Source organism: Cottoperca gobio, chromosome 11 (genome assembly GCF_900634415.1).
Source record: "Cottoperca gobio chromosome 11, fCotGob3.1, whole genome shotgun sequence".
Taxonomy (NCBI): Eukaryota; Metazoa; Chordata; class Actinopteri; order Perciformes; family Bovichtidae; genus Cottoperca; species Cottoperca gobio.
The window spans coordinates 2,676,601-2,695,969 of record NC_041365.1 but is presented as its reverse complement, the minus strand read 5'-3'; the positions used below and the strand labels follow the sequence as shown (position 1 = coordinate 2,695,969).

At 42.4% G+C, this 19,369-nt stretch overlaps 1 protein-coding gene across 1 annotated transcript in view; it reads right to left on the bottom strand.

Annotated features, from left to right (window-relative positions):
- Positions 1-19,369, bottom strand: part of csmd2 (CUB and Sushi multiple domains 2) — a 217,229-nt gene that overhangs the window by 32,418 nt on the left and 165,442 nt on the right. Inside the window, exons 38-48 of the mRNA XM_029443772.1 lie at positions 18,807-18,911; positions 18,463-18,581; positions 16,934-17,003; positions 15,537-15,653; positions 15,030-15,239; positions 13,481-13,669; positions 11,097-11,274; positions 9,006-9,151; positions 8,837-8,917; positions 8,048-8,161; positions 139-327 (exon numbers count right to left, since the gene is read on the bottom strand). Coding sequence (XP_029299632.1) covers positions 139-327; positions 8,048-8,161; positions 8,837-8,917; positions 9,006-9,151; positions 11,097-11,274; positions 13,481-13,669; positions 15,030-15,239; positions 15,537-15,653; positions 16,934-17,003; positions 18,463-18,581; positions 18,807-18,911 — 1,518 coding nt within the window. The remainder of the gene's footprint in view (positions 1-138; positions 328-8,047; positions 8,162-8,836; positions 8,918-9,005; positions 9,152-11,096; positions 11,275-13,480; positions 13,670-15,029; positions 15,240-15,536; positions 15,654-16,933; positions 17,004-18,462; positions 18,582-18,806; positions 18,912-19,369) is intronic.

Genomic DNA, 19,369 nt, shown 5'->3' with positions numbered 1-19,369 from the left:
CAAACTTATATCGCATAAGCTTTTTTCTCGATGATAGTTTGTTGACAAACATATTTCTTCATAGTTTTTGTTAACACCACATGATTACTGTATGTTGGTCTACACATGCTCCCTTTCATAACAGATGCAGAGACTCACCATCAAAGAGCTCAAGCTCATCAAACTGACGGCTGGTCTGGAAGTGTTCTATAGTGAAGGTGATGTTGTAGCCAGGTTCCACTTTGACAACCCAGGAGCAGGACTCAAAATGGGGGAAACCGTTGCCTGGTGACTGGCTCATGATGACATCTGTCGAAGCTGTCAGTATCTCATTCACGGGACAAGTCACTGTTGAGAGAAATACATTTTTTTGTATTAATTTGAATTACAGGAATAAAGGTTTCTTTACGTTTAAGCTCTTCTGTTGTTTCATAATTGCACATAACTTGCGTTTTTTTTTTCCATTCTTTTCTGTTAATTCACCTTGAAGCAGAAATTGGATTGGTTAAACCCATGTTGTTGTTGGAAGGCAAGTCAATGTGACTAAAAGCATAGCTAAGCTAATTGCCATCCTGGTGTTGATGCTGTCGCTGGAAACAAAGCTGTCCAAGTCAGTCCAGGAAACGGCTTATATATTATATAATATTACTGTCTTGCCATGAGCATATTCCCTCCTCTTTACCCATTGTCAGTATGTGACAGATGTGATGCTCATTTGCCGGCTAACGCTCACATCAGCCTGGAAGCCCTATTGCTGTGACACGTCTGGGCGGACCACATCCATCCGCTCCATCTCATTCCCCCCCTGCCATTGGTATTCTTGTGGGACATCTCTATAGCATGCTTTGACATTTCCTAGTGGTGTCAGTCTGCATTAGCAGACGTTACACGGCGCTTCCTGTTTGTTGCAGTTTTGCTGCGATGCTGTGAATCCAACCTCTTAATCTGCCAGAGCTGTCTGCGTACACGCTGGAACCCCAAAAAACTAAATGCAACATAAAAGGAAGACAAAGCGCCATTTTTCTTTTCCCTTCCCATTGTTTCTGCGGCTCACTTAATGGGGATGAGTGCTGAAGTGAAGGAGTGTGAAATCACGGCAGAGAAATACTTCATTTTAGTTTGTTGTGATTTCTTCTTGTAAGTAAATATAATATCATAAACATATTGTACATAAAGTAATTGTTTGCTCTTTTAAAAATCAACTGTTTGCTACTATAGCGCACAGAATCCTAAGGGCCTTCTTTGGCATACATAATTGTATGAACTGTTGTAACACTGAAGCTGAGCTGGAACTCAACCCGGCAGCTTGTTAAGAGCTCTACAATTAACAAATAAAGAACATTTTAGGAAAAAAAACATACATTTACCTTATTAAATACCAGCCAGGGGCTTTACTTACAAACGTGGCAGAAATAACAAAACTAACCAAATGTGATTTAAAACCACTACAAAGTAAACATAACCAGGTGTTTTCTTTGCATGTGTATGTTGTCAACTAAGTGCTGAAGAAAATCTAGCTGGGGGTGTAAATGCCCCTGTTGTGTGCCTTAGGGTAATGCAGTGCTTGGCTCTTACAGGTCTTTCATTACAGTGGTGAAATATTAAATGCTCTGAATCACATTCTAACAGCGCCTCCTCTGTGGGACAATGTGTGAACATGTTTTTGTGTGCACGTTGCTGGGCCGTGTGTTTCTGTAAATGCACTGTTGTGTGTGTCAGTGTCTGTGTTTGTGTGTTTTCTTGGCTTGTTCAGCCTCCTCTCTGTGCGTTTATAGGGGAAGAGATCATTAAATCAGCAGGAAAAAACATCACGGCAGTCTGGGTTAAACAGGGTTTGTGAATAATTCTTGTCATTTTAGTTGTTTTTTTTTAACCTTGCTTGAGGTGTGAATATACAGGACTGTCTCAGAAAATTAGAATATTGTGATAAAGTTCTTTATTTTCTGTAATGCAATTAAAAAAACAAAAATGTCATGCATTCTGGATTCATTACAAATCAACTGAAATATTGCAAGCCTTTTATTATTTTAATATTGCTGATTATGGCTTACAGCTTAAGAAAACTCAAAAATCCTATCTCAAAAAATTAGAATAGTTCCTCAGACCAAGTAAAAAAAAAGATTTATAACAGCAAAACAAAATCAAACATTTGAAAATGTCCATTAATCCACTCAGTACTTGGTTGGGAATCCTTTTGCACGGATTACTGCATCAATGCGGCGTGGCATGGAGGCAATCAGCCTGTGGCATTGCTGAGGTGTTATGGATGCCCAGGATGCTTCAATAGCAGCCTTTAGCTCATTAGCATTGTTGGGTCTGGTGTCTTTCAGCTTCTTCTTCACAATATCCCACATATTCTCTATGGGGTTCAGGTCAGGGAAATTGGCAGGCCAATCGAGGACAGTAATGCCATGGTCAGTACACCAGTTACTGGTGGTTTTGGCACTGTGGGCAGGTGCCAGATCATGCTGGAAAATGAATTCCTCATCTCCATAGAGCTTTTCAGCAGACGGAAGCATGTAGTGCTCTAAAATCTCTTGGTACACAGCTGCATTTACTCTGGGCTTGATGAAACACAGTGGACCAACACCAGCAGCTGACATGGCTCCCCAAACCATCGCTGACTGTGGGAACCTCACACTGGATTTCAAGCAACTTGGATTTTGCTCCTCTCCAGCCTTTCTCCAGACTCTGGCGCCTTGACTTCCAAATGAAATACAAAACTTGCTTTCGTCTGAAAAGAGGACTTTGGACCACTCTGCAACTGTCCAGTGCTTCTTTTCCATAGCCCAAGTCAGACGCTTCTTCCGTTGTCTTGAGTTCAGAAGTGGCTTGACCATGGGAATACGGCTATTGTAGCCCATTTCCCGGACACGTCTGTGAACAGTGGCTTTTGGTACCTGGACTCCAGCTTCAGTCCACTGTCTTTGAAGCTCCCCCAAATTCTGGAAGCGACTCTTCTTCACAATGCTGTTAAGGCTGCGGTCATCTCTCTTGGTTGTGCAGCGTTTCCTGCCACATTTCCCCCTTCCAACAGACTTTTTGTGGATGTGCTTTGAAACTGCACTCTGTGAACAGCTTGCTCTTTGAGACATTTCTTTTTGTGTCTTACCCTCCTGATGGAGGGTGTCAATGATGGTCCTCTGGACAGCAGTCAGATCAGCAGTGTTTTTCAAGGCTCAGGAAACCCTTGCAGGTGTTTCCAGTTAATTAGACGATTCAAGTGATTCGTTGAACACCCTACTAGTATACTTTTTCATGATATTCTAATATTTAGAGATAGGATATTTGAGTTTTCTTAAGCTGTATGCCATAATCAGCAATATTAAAATAATAAAAGGCTTGCAATATTTCAGTTGATTTGTAATGAATCCAGAATGTATGACATTTTTGTTTTTCTAATTGCATTACAGAAAATAAAGAACTTTATCACAATATTCTAATTTTCAGAGACAGTCCTGTACTGCCTCAGGATATCTCAGATAATGTCAGGGAAGCTGTCATTCACAAACAAGGCATCTTAAAAGGAGGCAAGATCCCGTCAAATACTTTTGCCACAGTTGTTTGCCGCTCATTGTAGTTGTATTAGCTGCAAATCCCAACCAAATGCTGCAACAAGTAGGACGTGTTGTTCACTATAGGTCAAGAAACAGTATTTTGGGGGGCTTTTATTAAATAGTTAACAGTAGCGTAAAGATGGGGAATGACATCCAACTAGACCGACTAGGATCTAGTACAAAGGAAAAGTAATTGTTTCTCTATAACAGTGAATGAATTAAAGTAAGTAGTGGGACATTTATAATCAAAACATAAAGGCAACATTTAGCTCATTTGAGAGTGAAATTGCCATTTGAGGGGGGATCATCTCAGACAATACAATTTTCGCAACATGTAAAATAGAACGTAGGGAAATAATAGTACCATCATGTTGCATATGATGTAGGAATTAGAAATCTGCAAAATACTTTGGAAGTAGAAGTGACGGTGATCTTTTCTTCACCAAGTCTGTGAAATCATTTAATACCTCAAGTGGATGCGAGTCAAAATGCTTAAATCCATCACTGATAATTAAACCGATTGCACTGGGATGTAGCATCTAAAATCTAAGAGTGAAGTTCATTAAACAATCAATTCTCCGACGATGAGATGTGTGTTGTTAGTGACATTTTCAGAAAGCTCCAAAGTGTCAGCTTGTCTTGGAGCTGATGGAGAGAGACAGGCAGGGGCTCTTATCTATAGGCTGCTACTTATTAAACTAATCCAGTTTGAAATGAAGCATCACTCTGTTTGGCTGTAAACAAAAGGATATTAGAGGACAAATCTGACAGCTGGAAAAAGCCCGCTTCAAAACACAAGGTGACATCAGCATTGATAGGGATCAAAATGAAATTTCACTTTAATGAGACCAGGAATAGAATAAGCTGGTAGCAGGAACGGCAATCTCTGAGACATCCTTTCTGTTTGTGTATAAATTGTTCATGGTATGCAACAGCCTCCCAATAAAAGAAATGCAGAGGAAAGGCTTCCGGTGCAGACGAGCACAGACGCACACACTCATCTGCGTCTGTGCATTTAGTGCACTTCAGTGTGGAGAAGTATGGACGCACACGTGCATACATTCACAATACATCAAGCGTGCAGAGCTGCAGTGCTGTTGAGATGCCTTTACTCATGTTGGTATTTAATTAGCATAAGCTGAGAAGCGATAACGAGCTGATTGAAGGGGATGGGCCACAACATAAGCATTAGCGTGGATCAGGACCTTACATCTTTGGTAAGTCAGGGATGACAATGAAGATGTGAAAAAGGGGGGGCAGCTGTAATTCATTCTGCGGGACGAAAAGGAGGAGAGGGCAACACAAATAATCTAGTGAACAAAAAGGAGATAGACGGAGAGGCGAGGGAGGCGGAAGGGACCGAGTGGGATGAAGAAAGCGAGCTTGCTGGGAAACTAATGTGATGGGTGATTATGCAGGTTTTAAGCAGAAATCTGTCTGGGGGATAAACACGGGGGGTTTGGATCATCAGAGCTCATTGTGTTTCATTAATGAATTCAAGCAACACTTTGTACTGATGCTGTTGCTTTGTGTACGGGTGTGTGTGTGTGTGCTGCTGGACCCCCCCCTTTAGTCTGCCCGAAAGTTAAGAGCCGTGGGTCCAATAAGACCCAGTTTAATCAAATAGCAGGGAAATCAAATAATGCACAAACCAACTGGTTGCTCTCTCTAATGGCAAGAAAATAAAAGAGAGGCTAAACCCATTCGCCATCGTGACTGGCAACAATTCTCAGGATTACATAAAGAAAAAAACAAGCGTGAGTGCATGTCTGTGTTTACATGTGCCTTTTGATCCATTGGTTAGTATCTCAGTGTTGGGAGGAGACAGAGACAGATCTGGGTATTGATAGACACCTGTGGGTAAAGTGTGTGACAGGACATTGCACTGTGTTGCTGTGTTTTGAACCAGCCTCAGACACAAGACAAAAAAAAAAGAGAGAGGAGAACAGGGAATAAAGAGTATATGTGTTACATAAGAACAGAAGTCTGACGTTGGTGAGTCAGGGGAGGGAAACGGCGAGTGAGGGAGGAGGAGGTGCAGACGGAGGGAATGCAGAGGATGAGAGAAGATACTGGCGCTTTGAGGCAAGCAACACTGCAGAACCGCCTGTAGGCTCCAGTGCTGCTCTCTGGTAGAATATCACAATGACAACATCCACTGCTGCGTAACCCAGACACATGCTAGACCAGAGTGTATGTTTATACAGTATGTGCGCTGTGTGCAGTTGAATGTGTATGTGTGTGGGGGCAGCTAGACGTGCGGGGAGGGCTGTGCTTGTCAGAGCTAGAAGTGGTGATTTGATAGGTGCAGCTGCAGCCGGCATGTCCCCTGCATTTCAATGAGCTGTGCACTTCGTGTCTTCACTGCCCTCCAACTAAGTCTCTCCCTGTCTCCCTTTCTCGCCTTGCTTTTTAACTCCTGTCCTCTCACGTCCTTGCCTTCATTCTGCTCATTTAGCAGTCTCTGCTCTATCTTTCCATACAGATTGTCTTTTTCCCTCTCAAGAATCCTGCTTATTTAGAGATATCTCAAACTGCTCTCTTCCTATCCTAAGCTCTTCTCTCCCCATCCAATCTTCTCCTCTTCCTTCACACTAGTCTGTTGACTCTTACCTCTCTACTCTCAACTTCCTCTCACTCAACTCCTTCAGCTTTCATTATCTGTGGCTCTCCTCTTCATCACCCCGGTCTGTCTATGCAGGCAAAATGACAGCTTGCAGGAAGGAGAAGTATGATGGTAGAACTGTTTATCCCCAGTATAAGTGTCTTTCAGCATAAGGGTAAAAAGTTACCAGAGCCACACGAGCCATACACCCATAAGCCATACCCTGCAAGTAAAGGCATTCAACTGTCACGGGAAATTTCAACATTCAGAATTCGAATACAGGGCAATGCCAGTGGATGTTTTCACTCGCACATTCACTCGGCTGCAGATGTCTGCAGGTACAGTGAAGGGTTCGCAGGCAAAAGGCAGGACTTTAGAGAGTGAAGAATAAACGCACACACAAAGGATTTCCTTTACTCCCCTTTTTCCTCACTTAAACTTTGATACTTTCAGTCTACTCTGTATCCTGGGTACTTTGTTCCACGTCTTTACTATTAGCCTATACACATCTCCTCTTCCCCTTCTATTGTCCTCTTTCTTTCACCAATTCTCCTTCCTTTTTCATTTCATGCCGAGAGCATTGGCATATTTTTCCTATATATCACTCCAAATAAGTTGCATTTATCAAACTCAGCCTTCTCTCCCTCGTCCACCACATAACCCACAAATGGAGTGAGACACAAAATGACAACGTTTTAAAAATGAAAGCAAGAGAATGAAAGATATATGCTTTTATGATATTTTGAGGCAGAGAAAAAACAGAGGGACCCCTCTATGCACCCAGTCTCTTGCCCAGAGGAAAGAGTATTGCTAACAACATACAGTGTTGTGATGATGCAGTGTGCTGGGACGACTGCACTCATTGATTCTTCCGGGAGGACAATATCTCAGCATGTAGAGAGAGCCCCACAGCAGCAGCCACCCTCAGCCTCATGGGAGCCCAGCATCATCCAGAGATGGAAAGTACAACCAAACTGATATGCGGCTGTGGCTTCATGACTGCAGGCAGATAGAATACCCACGGGAGTCCAAAATAAGACAAAACTCAAACTAGTTCATGAGTATATGATTAGAGAAAGATTATAGCGGCTACCTATAACCCTGCTGGAAATAAAGTGACAGAGGGTCCCTTTGTCAGAGGAAGGCAGTGTTTCACCTGTGTTGTGATGCATCTGTCAATCATTATGACTCATCAGGACCCTCTTGAAAATGTAATGATGCGTCTTAAGGGGGCTTATTCTGTAAACTCAATGTGAAGCGTCTTAAAATATAACAAAGAAAAAAGGAGCAAAGAGAAGACGGACAACACTTTAACATCTTTTAGTAACAACTAACAGACACATATTGTTTCTACGCTGGCGCACTGTGCTGCTTGTGTGTTTTGGACTTTAAAGACTATTGTATAACAGTGCTGCTATTTGATCAACTGAAATGTATGTTTGGGACATTATGCATACATACATTGTTGCCTAGCAGCTGAAACACATATTGCACCCACACATGGACACTTTTGTTTGAAAAGAATACACAGAGGACTTTTACTAATCAACACACAGCCATTTCAGAACCCTTTTACACTACGTGTATGTTCCATAGAAGCAGATGATTCAAAAGATAAAGCAGGATAAAAACATATTTCATTTAACTAGATGGGAAAGCACATGACTGGAATGTCACAGGTTCAACCTCAGGACCGGTGGGATCGATATTTGAAATTGAAAGAGCTTGCCTCTCCCTCCCGATCTCCACTGAGGTGCCCGTCTTGAGCAAGGCCCTTAACCCCCAACCATTCAAGTGGAGCTGCTCCGTGGCCAACTGTGTGAGAGTGAATAGGGCCTTCCTGACATAAGAGCATGCCTTTCCCTGGATACACGTTCAAGTTTTCGAGCCTCAGGCATTAACTCACCATCACATGACGGCGGAGGCCCCTCAAACTCCAAGTATGTCCCCAGCCGGCAGGTCAGGATACTGTTTCCACTTAACTGGTAGCCAGGAAGACATCGGTAGCGCACGATGTCACCTGAACAGAGAGAGCCGAAGGAGGAAGAGGTACAGTTAATGATGGATCAGAGATGGCGGCAACAATCTATATGACTGATACAAGCCAAAATGTCTTCATAGACCAATTAGTGCTCCTTAGCGAGGATACCGATATGACACAGAGGTAATCATGATTCATTGTGTGTCCCAGTGAAAGAAAAAGTTAACAGTTGAAAGAAGTACCGTAATAAATCCCCACTGGGGATCCTATAGATTAAACACTATGTCAGTTTTGCTGCCTTTGTGTCTCTGATAATAATAATGCGGCAAGGAGGTATGAAATAACCAGATAAAGAGAATCTGCATTGACTTCTACAGGGGAGAATAAGAGCACCTGCCTCTAAACCCTCTGGCTTTCTGATTATTTTGTCATAATAATTCATTTAGACTGCTGCCTCAAAGTCCCCTGGGTTGTGTTGTTTGGGGTGAGTCTGCATTCAGTACAATTGCCTTATGGGATGTGTAGTTTTCGTATGAGAGCCAGTGACGTGTCAAAGCCACAATGTGAACCGACAGTTGGATTAAATATTAAAGATGCTACAACTCCAACCGTCAGGGTGGGACAACATCGAATACAAAAAAACGTCAGGAGTGCCAGTGATTGTGTGTGTCTATATGTGTATGACTATGCCTTTGTGGCAGCATTACCACCTACCTATTTTAAACTCTTTGCTTGCCATCAGGATCTCTGCATTAGGAATGATGGGGGGAGGCAGGCAGAACTGCAGCCTGTAAGCTTTAGTGAGACATGAAAGGAGTCAAACACAGAATGCGCAAAATATCTGGTAGAAACAGCAATCCCGTCAGATGAGTAATTAACATACCTTGATAGCTGATACGGAATAGTCCACCCTTCTCTGTGTTACTACGGAAACGTATCAGCAACTGATTGGAAGTGCTACTGGGCGGGTCGTTGGGCTCTCCATCCGTGAACACTCCCAGCTTCCTGGCCGTCTCCAGTGGACCATCCCTAAAAGAAAAAAAGGTCCCAGGTAAACTATATGACAATACACTGTGATGATCATTCACCATGGGGATATTCTGTCAGCAGCCTCTGCTCAAATGCTCTGTCTCTAACCATAAAGCACCTCGAGGCTCTGTGACGCATATCTGTGAGAAAAGCAAACAAAGCCAGATGCCAGATCATTGTCAAGCAGCTTCCAGCAGCGGAGTACAACCAAGCTACTCTCACTTCATCATACCCAACGCAATTACTCTGGGCTGCTCTGGGTGTTGAAATAAGGTAAAAATTACAGATAAGCGTGGAATGACAGGTCTGGATTGCGCTGTTCCTGCTAACTGCCATCCAATAAGAGTGTCTCTGGAAGCTGCGGCCCAGCCTTGGCAGTCCCCTGGCGTGGGCATGGCCGATTAAGCCAGCTCCCAGATTCCTGCCATAACCATTCAGCTTAAAAACCATCTGTCTTTGGCTGTCAGACTGGGCATGGGAGATTACAAGCAGCTCTGGAAACGGCTGGCTAGGGACTGCTGCCTGACAGCACTCTGGCCAAGCCGCCATTACGGGGCCCATTTCTTTGGCTCAGTAGTTCAGTGGATAGATGCACAGCGGTGGTAACTGGAAACTGGGGAACATGATAGTCCCCATCCTGGCTCTGCATGAGCTTGTTAGGAAAGATCAGCACAGTGAGGGTCGTTTACAGAAGATCACCAATACGCTAAAAAAGGTGGACATCTTGGCTCACTTTAGCCATGTCAATTTAGTGACATAAAAAAATTCTCTTCAAACAAATTTCTATAAGCGGCCCTTTTCATGTGGTCGACAAGTAGCCAGGTTGGCTGGCAGTCAGATCTCCGGTGTCACAGAGAGCTGGGCCTTTGGAGCTCATCTTGGGAAGAGGGGATCAACTGGGACTGGCAACCATCGTGCATGCAAAATCCTGTCTTCGGTCGCCCATATGGCTGGCCCAGCCGTGCATTATGGAGGTGATGAAAGGAAGCTTTACTCCTCGATACTCAGGCGCAAACACACACACCCACCACATACACATCCTGACACAAACATTAGAACACACACATTTCCACCAGCCAAAATCTATTCTCTGTCTCCCTCTCTCTTTTCTTACACAGAGGTGGGAACCATATTCCACCTACTGCTCTGATTGGTACTCCAAGTGGGCTAGCATTCATTTGATATTTCTGTTTGTTTTTTAAGAAACAAAAATGAACTTTTTCCTACTTTTTAATTAAGATTGCACAATAAACACTCAGACGTATTCAAGATCAAAGGTGTCTGGTGTTGCCACTGCAGGTTCACTTTATAAGTTCAGACTGTTTAAATAAAGAATCCTTCAACAATAACTCGCAACATTATTGTCCTTTACATTTGAATAGATATCTATTAGATACTTAAAAAGAAATAAGAAGGTGGAAAGGATTTAAGGATTTTAAATGAAAAAAGAGCTTGAAAAGAGAAACGTGAAGATATAAAGCGACAGATAAGATGAGGTGAGCTTTTCACCACTGTAATAGATCATTAGGTGAGGGACACATGTGGTGGGGAGGCCATATTGTACTTGTTAGTTAGAAAACAAGCGGCAGAGCCACATCAAGAGGACAGTGAATGAAAAGAGGAAGGGTAACAGGTTGAACGGTGTGAGTGGGGTGTCAAGGACTTGAAGGATGGGACTGAAATAAAAAGGTGATAACGAGAAAATTGAACAGCAAAGAAATGAATACAAATGGCAACATTTCAATGACACTTCAACGTGAAGCACTGAGTTCCACATTTTTGGTGAGATGTGGACTGAGATTTTGTTTTGTTTGCTAGAAAAATGGTTAAAATATCATCCTCAAGCAAAAAGGAACATAATGGACATTTCAAGGTATAAACGTTACACAGCATTTCATGGAATGTATTTACACAAACATGTGCAGCCCCTGGAAACATTTCTTACCAGACGGTGATGAAGTCGTGCGGCCCATGGACCTGAAGCAGGGTGAAGTTGATTTTGATGCCGAAGCCAGGAGCCACGGTGATCAGCCAGGAGCAGTCAGCTGAAATAGGGTACTCCTCTGGGTATCCAGGGGAGAAGATGGTCCCATTGTCTGATGTGATGTTCCCACCGCAAGGCACTGAGGGAGGGAAGGAGGAGGGAGAGAGGGAGGCAGAGAATATATATATATATATATATATATATATATATATATATATCAGTGGGCCAGGAATACAACAGGACAGATCCATAATTCAGCTGCAATTGGTGGAAAAAGGGGATTTTCCGTCCCCCCTCTTCTTCTGCTTTCCTTCTCAGTGTCTCTCTCCCCTTTTTCTTCGCTCTTCGTATAGTGCCCAGGCACTTGTCTGAGCTAAAGATTAGCCTGTAAAGCCTGTTAGCAAGTGGGGACTTGGACGGAGTGTTTTGCTAAGATAAAGCCTCAACCCATTGCCACTAGGGGTGAATACAGAGAGTGCGCAGATGATGCGAGGGGTTAGGGTAGCCTGGGCTTTTGACGTGTGTGTGTGTGTGTGTATAAAGTGAAGTATGTGTATAAACCGTAGATATGCATGTCTGTGTAAACTTGTGTGTGTTCGGTTACAGCATGTCAATGTCAGAGCTGAAAACACGAGAGCCTCACAAGTCCATATACGCTTGATAACCTGAGGTTACAAATATCCCGCTTAGCCTGACAAATACAGTTACACTCACCCACACGCATGCAAACTACCCTGCACCCGGCCTCAAAACGGCAGCATGTGTAGTAGTTGTAACTTTATTTTCAAACATTCCTCAGGAACTCAAGAAATTTCTAACCAACTTAACGATTACGAAGCTTAACATTCCCGCTGGTGCCCTTAGAGAAAGCCCATATTCACTGTGGTGGAGCAGTGTTTCTCTCGAAGGTAATGTTTGTGTTCATGTTCTACAGCGGCCTGCTTCAGCCCTGTGGTAGATAGGCCCCTCTGTTGCAGGCTCACCTGTTAAATGAGCCATCGATCAGACTGATTGATTAAACCCTGGACACTCTATGGAGTTGCACATCTGGCTGACGCCATCAACTGGCAAGGAACTTAAACCCCCGTGTGTAGAAGAGCGTGTGTTTGCTTGAAGGGTTACGTGGAAATAGAAGTGCCCTTGACACTGTCATTTTGAGTCTTCACCACTTCCTGATTTGCAGCCTTTACTTTACTCCCCAGTGAACCATATGCATAAAAAAATAATCAGAGAAGTATGTTTCTATACAAACAGTTACGTACACATATAGACAAAAGGGACGATGAAGGAGGAAGAGATTAGACCGTGAAGGCAGACAGGAGTAGAAGCAAGTGCTAGCATTTTATAGCTACAACATTGTATTACAACAATGCCAAGACAAGTAGGTAAGTGGAGGCAAGGTAACAAAAATCAATGTCTCTCAGAAATCTGTGAAAATAGTGCAGTGACGGTGAGACTGAAGAGAAGGATATACTGAGCTACACTGGGGCCAGTGTTGTCCAGGGTTACAACATGGTTCACTGCCATGTAATAATAGCTATTAGCTGAGAGGAGGTTAGCTAAAAAGATCAATGCACTTACTTTACAATCAAAGGAAGTGATGCATGTCTCTGTAAGTGTGTGCATACATGAAAATCATATCCGAAAAGTTAAAACAGTATTTAGAATTATTTGGTCAATTTGCTGTCCTAAATGACTTCCAAGCGGCCAACCTGTACACACCATCGCATGCATCCACACACACACACACACACACACACACACACACACACACATTTTCCGTGCTGAATATTCCGTGAATATTGAAAAATGTCCACAAAAGAAAATTGCTTTGAGAGAATAAACGATCTCCTGTTCCTTCTCCCTCTTCACTCTGTTGCTCCTTCTCTCACTCGTATTCATCTGCCCGCTCGCACAATTCAAAGTTCCAGTGTCACGGCCATCACCTCACTCTGTAATTTCGTCTGCCTTATTAAATAATCGACAGCTAGAGTGTGAGAATGTGGGTCAAGGACGAGGCAAAAAGAAAGAGCACTCATTACTTTTCTTTTCAATTCAGCTCCTCTTTTATTCTTTTTCTATTATTGGACTTCGTTACTCTCACGCACAGTATTGACTTTCACTGAAGAGTAATTTGTTTCATTAATGGGGATGATAATTTAGTTTAATTGCATTATTCATAATAGATCATCGCTAGCTCCAGAGCTGCACTTCGCACTAATGATGCTAAATAGCTCAATGCATTCTAAACAGGAAGTTACCGTGTTATTACTGTGGTAGATTAGCACATGTGTAAAAGTTACATTATGTTTGGGTATTGATTTGACAAATCTGGCATCCCTTACCTTCGCAGCGAGGGAAAGGGTGATCCCAATTGCGGGTGGTGCCGTGCTCACAGGTGAGGATGGAATGTCCCATTAGCTGATACCCGGGCAGACACTCAAAGGAAATGGACTGGCCCACATTGAAGCCAGCACCCACCACCACTCCGTAATGGAAAGGCTCTGGATCCAGGCACTCCTGTAGCTCATAAGCTGAGGGGAAAGTACATGAGCCTGTTACAATCTGTTCATTTATCCAATACAACAACATACCGTTAATCAGTCGTATAACATTATGACCGCATTAAAACAAGAAGTTGCTTGTTGGTGCCACTATATGCTCTTTCCTTGTTACTGCATGAAGATAGCACAACCTTTACAGTTCATGCGTCTACATGCTCTGCTTCCAGACAATGCAAGCGCTATAGTGGAGTGTTCTCTTGTCTTATTCTCCAACTTGAAATCCACTACTTCATCTTTCTGATGTTCTTCCTCCTTGTGCTCAACCTCCCCACTCTCTCCTCTTCCTCCACCTCCACCTTCGCCGACAGGAGTTTTCAGAGAGAAAGAAAATGCCAGGGGCGGGTTTGACTTGTGCATGAGGAGTATGATGCAGTGATCACAAGCGGTGTGGCTAAATAATTCTTCCTTTTCTCTCTCTTCCTCTTGGATACAAAAAAAGCAAAGCAGGCAGTGAGCCTTGAAGAGCCAGGATATAAACATGACTAAAGAAATTGATTTCTATGGATCACAGCTTCCCTTTGTAGAAGATAACGCATGCAAATACTGCAAAAGGGGGGTATTTGCAAATATAATGCTTGATTTATATGCTAATGTACACATCATTATGTAAATGCACAATGCTACCTTTCGATTTGCCGGCTCGCTTGTTGAATCCCCAAATACAAACTTTGTGTGCCTGTTGCATTTGCCGACGGCGGCAATTTATTCCTTGCAGCCATGTAGATATGCAGTGAAGCTTTTTATTGGCACATGCTGAGGAAATCTTTTAAGTGATCAACAGTTTTATATAGAGATTTATAGATCTGGAGAATTTACTGGCTCTGTGGGGCTGATTCGTCTGACACTGTCAATACTAGGGCTAATTCAGTAATGTTATGGCTTTACATGCATACACCTCACAGTGAGGTGACACTAATGGTACACGAAGTAAGAAGGTAACGCTCTCAGAGATTAGCATTTATGGTTCTGTTGTTAGAAAACATCATTCATCTCCTCGAGACTTTATGGTGGATTCGGGGAAGTAGCTGTGATCATCTCTGCACCGCAGCTGAACCACATACCAGTGACAGTAAAGATCGTTTGAAGCAGCCACACTGAAGTAATTACTCATTTGATCAAGCTTGGCAGAATAAAGTAACTCATAATACTGATACTGGCTCAGCTCTGCAAGTCATAGCCATGGTAATAATAATCATTATTATAAACATATATTATCAAAGTCTAATTTTATCTGACACACTCCTCAGGCTGGTCATAATTTCCTGTTTCATTCTTCTGCATGTTTCACGAGGAGTACACGTTCTTACAGATTCTCCTCGGTCTCTCTTACCCTGGTACTCGAATCTGAACCCCGGTTTGTTCTGTGAATGGTCACTGTGGTAATACACCGTGGTCTCGTGGGAGGTGGTGAGAAGAGACGAGGGAACATCCTGGCCGCTGAATCGGCCGACCACTGCGCTTGTATCAAGGGGCCCATTGCGTATTTCCAGGAAATCGTGGTTGGCCTCGGTGGAAAAGTTGAGGAACTGAAGGTTGGCTCCTGGGAAAAGAAGAAAGAAGAAATGTTGAGGAAGCGGTGGTCGGGAACTGAAAAGGCTCTCGGATCGTCTCCTCTCTTTTGCAAGTTTGTGAGTGTTTTTGCTTCCTCGGGTGTGTGGTATCATACGTGTGCATGCCCGTGTGTGTATGTGTGTGTGTGTGTGTGTGTGTGTCCATGCGCAGTATGATAATCTAAATGTGTATACACAACTACAACATGTTGTCCTTCAACAATCCAACCCTACAAGTTGTATACTTAAAAGGTTCTTGAGTGTGGAAATGCTCTCGTGATGCTCACCATAACCAACTGACAGGTAGATTCTCCAGGTACAGTCACTGTTGCTAGGGTAGTTGCCAGGGAAACCAGGGCTGAGAATCATGCCCTCCATCTCCTCCCGGATGCCACCACATTGAGCTGGCAGAGAGCAGGCAAAGCATTTCATTAGTGTCTGCAAACAGTGATTCACCCAGATTAAAATAACACCACTAATATGCTTCAATGTGTTTTTCTTTGTGATATTGGGAGTTTAAACAATTCTGTACTAATAGAAAAATACACGATGATTTTAAATGAGAAAAACAAGTTTTTATAATCCAAAGTTTTTTTTTTCAATGTAAAAATCACCAAAATTGTAAAAATGCTTCAACAGTTTAGAGCTCTTTTCTTTTTTTTACTTGAGGTATCGAGGTGCTATACACACTATCTTTTACCGCTTTCCATCATTCTCCTTTCATCTTAAAACCACTGATGGATAAATGTTTTCTTCACTGAAAAAAATAAAAAAGGTATGGAAGTACTGAGTAAAAGCAAAAGGAAAGATAAGATGAAAAGAGCGAGAGATCCTCCTGACACCAAAATTAAAAAGATGAAAGGATGCTGAAACTAATGGTAAAATAATTAGCTGACTAAAGGCAGGGGGGGGGGGGGGAATAAGCAGAAGGTACTGCAAGGGGCAAAAGCAAATACAGTGAAGGAGATTAAGAAATAAATGGGACAAACAGCCAACATAAGTCAGAGGAGGGTGCAGAGGAAATCAGGGTGCTGCTGTAACATTGTGTTTCTGTAAGGAATAAGTGAGGGGTTAAATGTTATCCTGTAGCAGCGCAAAAAAGCAGCATGTTAATCAGGAAACTGCTGATGCTTGTGAACACGATGAATCTTCCCTCGACTTCAACCAATCCCGGTCTGAGATGGAACTAATTAGGCAATAGTAGGTTGTTCCAATAAGTGGAACAAAGCACTCTCACAGAGAGGAAGACTTGAGGTGCAGTATAGAAAGCAACATAATGCAGTTTCATTCAGCGTGTGAGCGCAGCTTTCAAGGTAGAAATATAAAACTCATTTTAAAGTACAAAAGCTAACAAAACCTCCAACACAAACACAAGCTGGTGAAATACAACCTTTGCTTTTATGTCTATATATACTTGTGTCTGTTATATATATATATATATATATATATATAGTGTTTGTGTGTGAGCTGTAAACATATCTTCACCTACAGCGTGAGGTGATTTTGCTTTCATTCAAAGGTTGACGATGATGAAAGCGTCTTTGCTTCTTTACACGAGAGTTTATTTGAAATAGCTGGTTTGCTTGGCCAGGTAAAGGATCTCGAAGGAAAAACCTAAAAATGTAGAAAGACGAAGGAACGAAACAGACCTGGGAGCAAATGAAGGAAAAGAAGATATCTTTACCTATACAGAGAGGAGGTGGGTAGTTCCACCGTCTGACGGTTCCAGGCATACAGGTGATATGCGAGTTCCCCTGCAAGGAGCATCCATGCACCGATGAGTACACACACACACACACACACACACAAGAGAAAAGTGCAACAAAGAACAAGCAATTAATTCATTTGTTCCCCCCTCTGTCACTCATCTGTTGCTCCAATTATTTGAACCTGCTGCCTGTCTCCACATGACTTCATGTGGCGACGTAATGACTAAATCCATCTAAAGTGACAGAACAATAGAGTGGGAGCATCGCAGGCATATTAAGATGATCACATCCATTGTTGCGCTGGCAAAGTTAGCAACACAACATGTTGCTAAAAGCTCCGCAGTTGAGATTCAAAACGAGGCATTTGATAATAACAAAAAGTAATGGGCTGACTCAGCTGACCTTTTTCCTGTGAGCACCCAGACAGCATGCTGGGGAATGATGATGTACTCTCTCACTGATACTGCAATGGTTGATAATGACTTCAGATATTTTCAAGCTTGAGGCCAGGGTGATTTTTTAATTTCCTCTTTATCCTATCTACCTATACCTGCGGCCTACATTTAGGTCAGATGTTCCAACTTATAAATCATAGATTTATAATAGATAAGCGTAGGAAACTTCTGCACCCAGGAATATGTAGGATATCTGTGTTTTAACAGTATGACCGATTTGCACAATAAATGTGATTCTATTATCAATGTTGGATATCATTTTAGTAATGGTATTTACATCTGGGACATGTACATGATTATCCTTCGTAATGCCTTTACTGCAAAGCAATATTCTGGTCATTTACATGATTGCAAGTTAACTGTAATAATAGACAATATTGTTAGATTATCCTGAGGAAGCTAAAGTACAATGACCATAAAACTCAGGTTACATCTTAATCATTGTTATTGTCCGGTAAGAAACACATGATTGGAGTAATTCCCCCAAATAATCTTTGCTCAAACCTGCTTCTAACAAACTTAACTAAAACTCTCTGTCACAGCGATTGGACGAGTTCTGATGGAAGTGTGTATTGTGGAGTGGAGAGGGAACTTTCAAATGAAATGTGTGTAAACTACTGCATCCAGTGTTGTTCAGGTGTCGCCCATCTGTCTCCTGAAACCATGAATAAAGTGAAAGCTCTGGAGGATGTGCAGAACAGTCAAACTTGGGGAGGCTGTGCAGAATTCTGAGTTTATAGCACTACATCCTATAAATGATAAGCGGCAGACACTTTGATCACAGAAAAGAGATGCATACGCTCCCTAACTTGTAAATAAATGTCTAAAGTGTCTTGTTACATGATCCAGTCCATCGAGTCTACCCCAGCTTCTTCTCTCTGACATTTGGCTTTATGCACTTCAGTAAAATGTGATCACTGCTTGAGGAGATAACTGAAGAGGAGGAGAAGTGACAGGAGTGACATTGACAAAGGCCAGAAAAGGATAAGCATCGAGGCGGTTTTATGGTCACTTATGACAGAACCGTATCTGAAGCGAGGAGATGTTACCTGTAAAGTATATCCAGGTTCACACTGGAATGACACCACGTTATTCATCTGAAGACGCTCCCCAACCTTGATGGCATTCATAGGAACTATAGGCTCTGGACAGTTGGTAAGAGACACCGCTAAGAAATAGATGAAGAAGACGACGGGGACAGAGAAAAAGAAAGGAAATGTAATAATTACACAGAAACATGGATGCACAGAAATGATAATGGAACATGTGACTAAACATTGCAGGAGAAAGACATTTAGCAAGCCTTTATAAGAAACGTACTCCATTTTAAATGTACTTGTCCTCAGGGTGTTGGTACTGTACATCAAGTGGTTTCAACAGTTTGTACACTTACTTTTGTATTCCAGCCTGAATCCAGCGGCAGACACACTAATATCAGAGAAAAAGTGGAGGTAGAGTTGGTTGGAGGTGCTGTTGAGGAGAGCTGGGACCGTGGTGCCTTGGGGAGAAGATTAATAGCAGAGTTTAGCAATGCTATCTTCTGCATAGACTGACCATAACTAAGCGTGTAAGCTGCTGGCAAATAGCTCAAGAGCTTGTTCCTTTTACATTTGCAGACTTAAGGGTGTGTGTGTGTGTGTGTGTGTGTGTGTGTGTGTGTGTGTGTGTGTGTGTGCATACAGCAAACATGCATGCATAAATGATTGTGTATCGGTGTACTAGGATATTTGGGGAAGCAGATGTATATAGTAGAACCTACTCGAGTCAAAAGAAAGAGCGTCTCCCAATGTGTGCGCATGTAGCTGATAATATAAAATAAAATAAAACGCTTAATAAAATCACATGTCCTGCAGAAACAGTATGACCTAAAATTGGTCATTTGATAACTCATATTTGTGAGCCTGGCATTCCTCTGTCATCTTTTTACTTCAGGTTACATCTAACGTTTACTTTTGG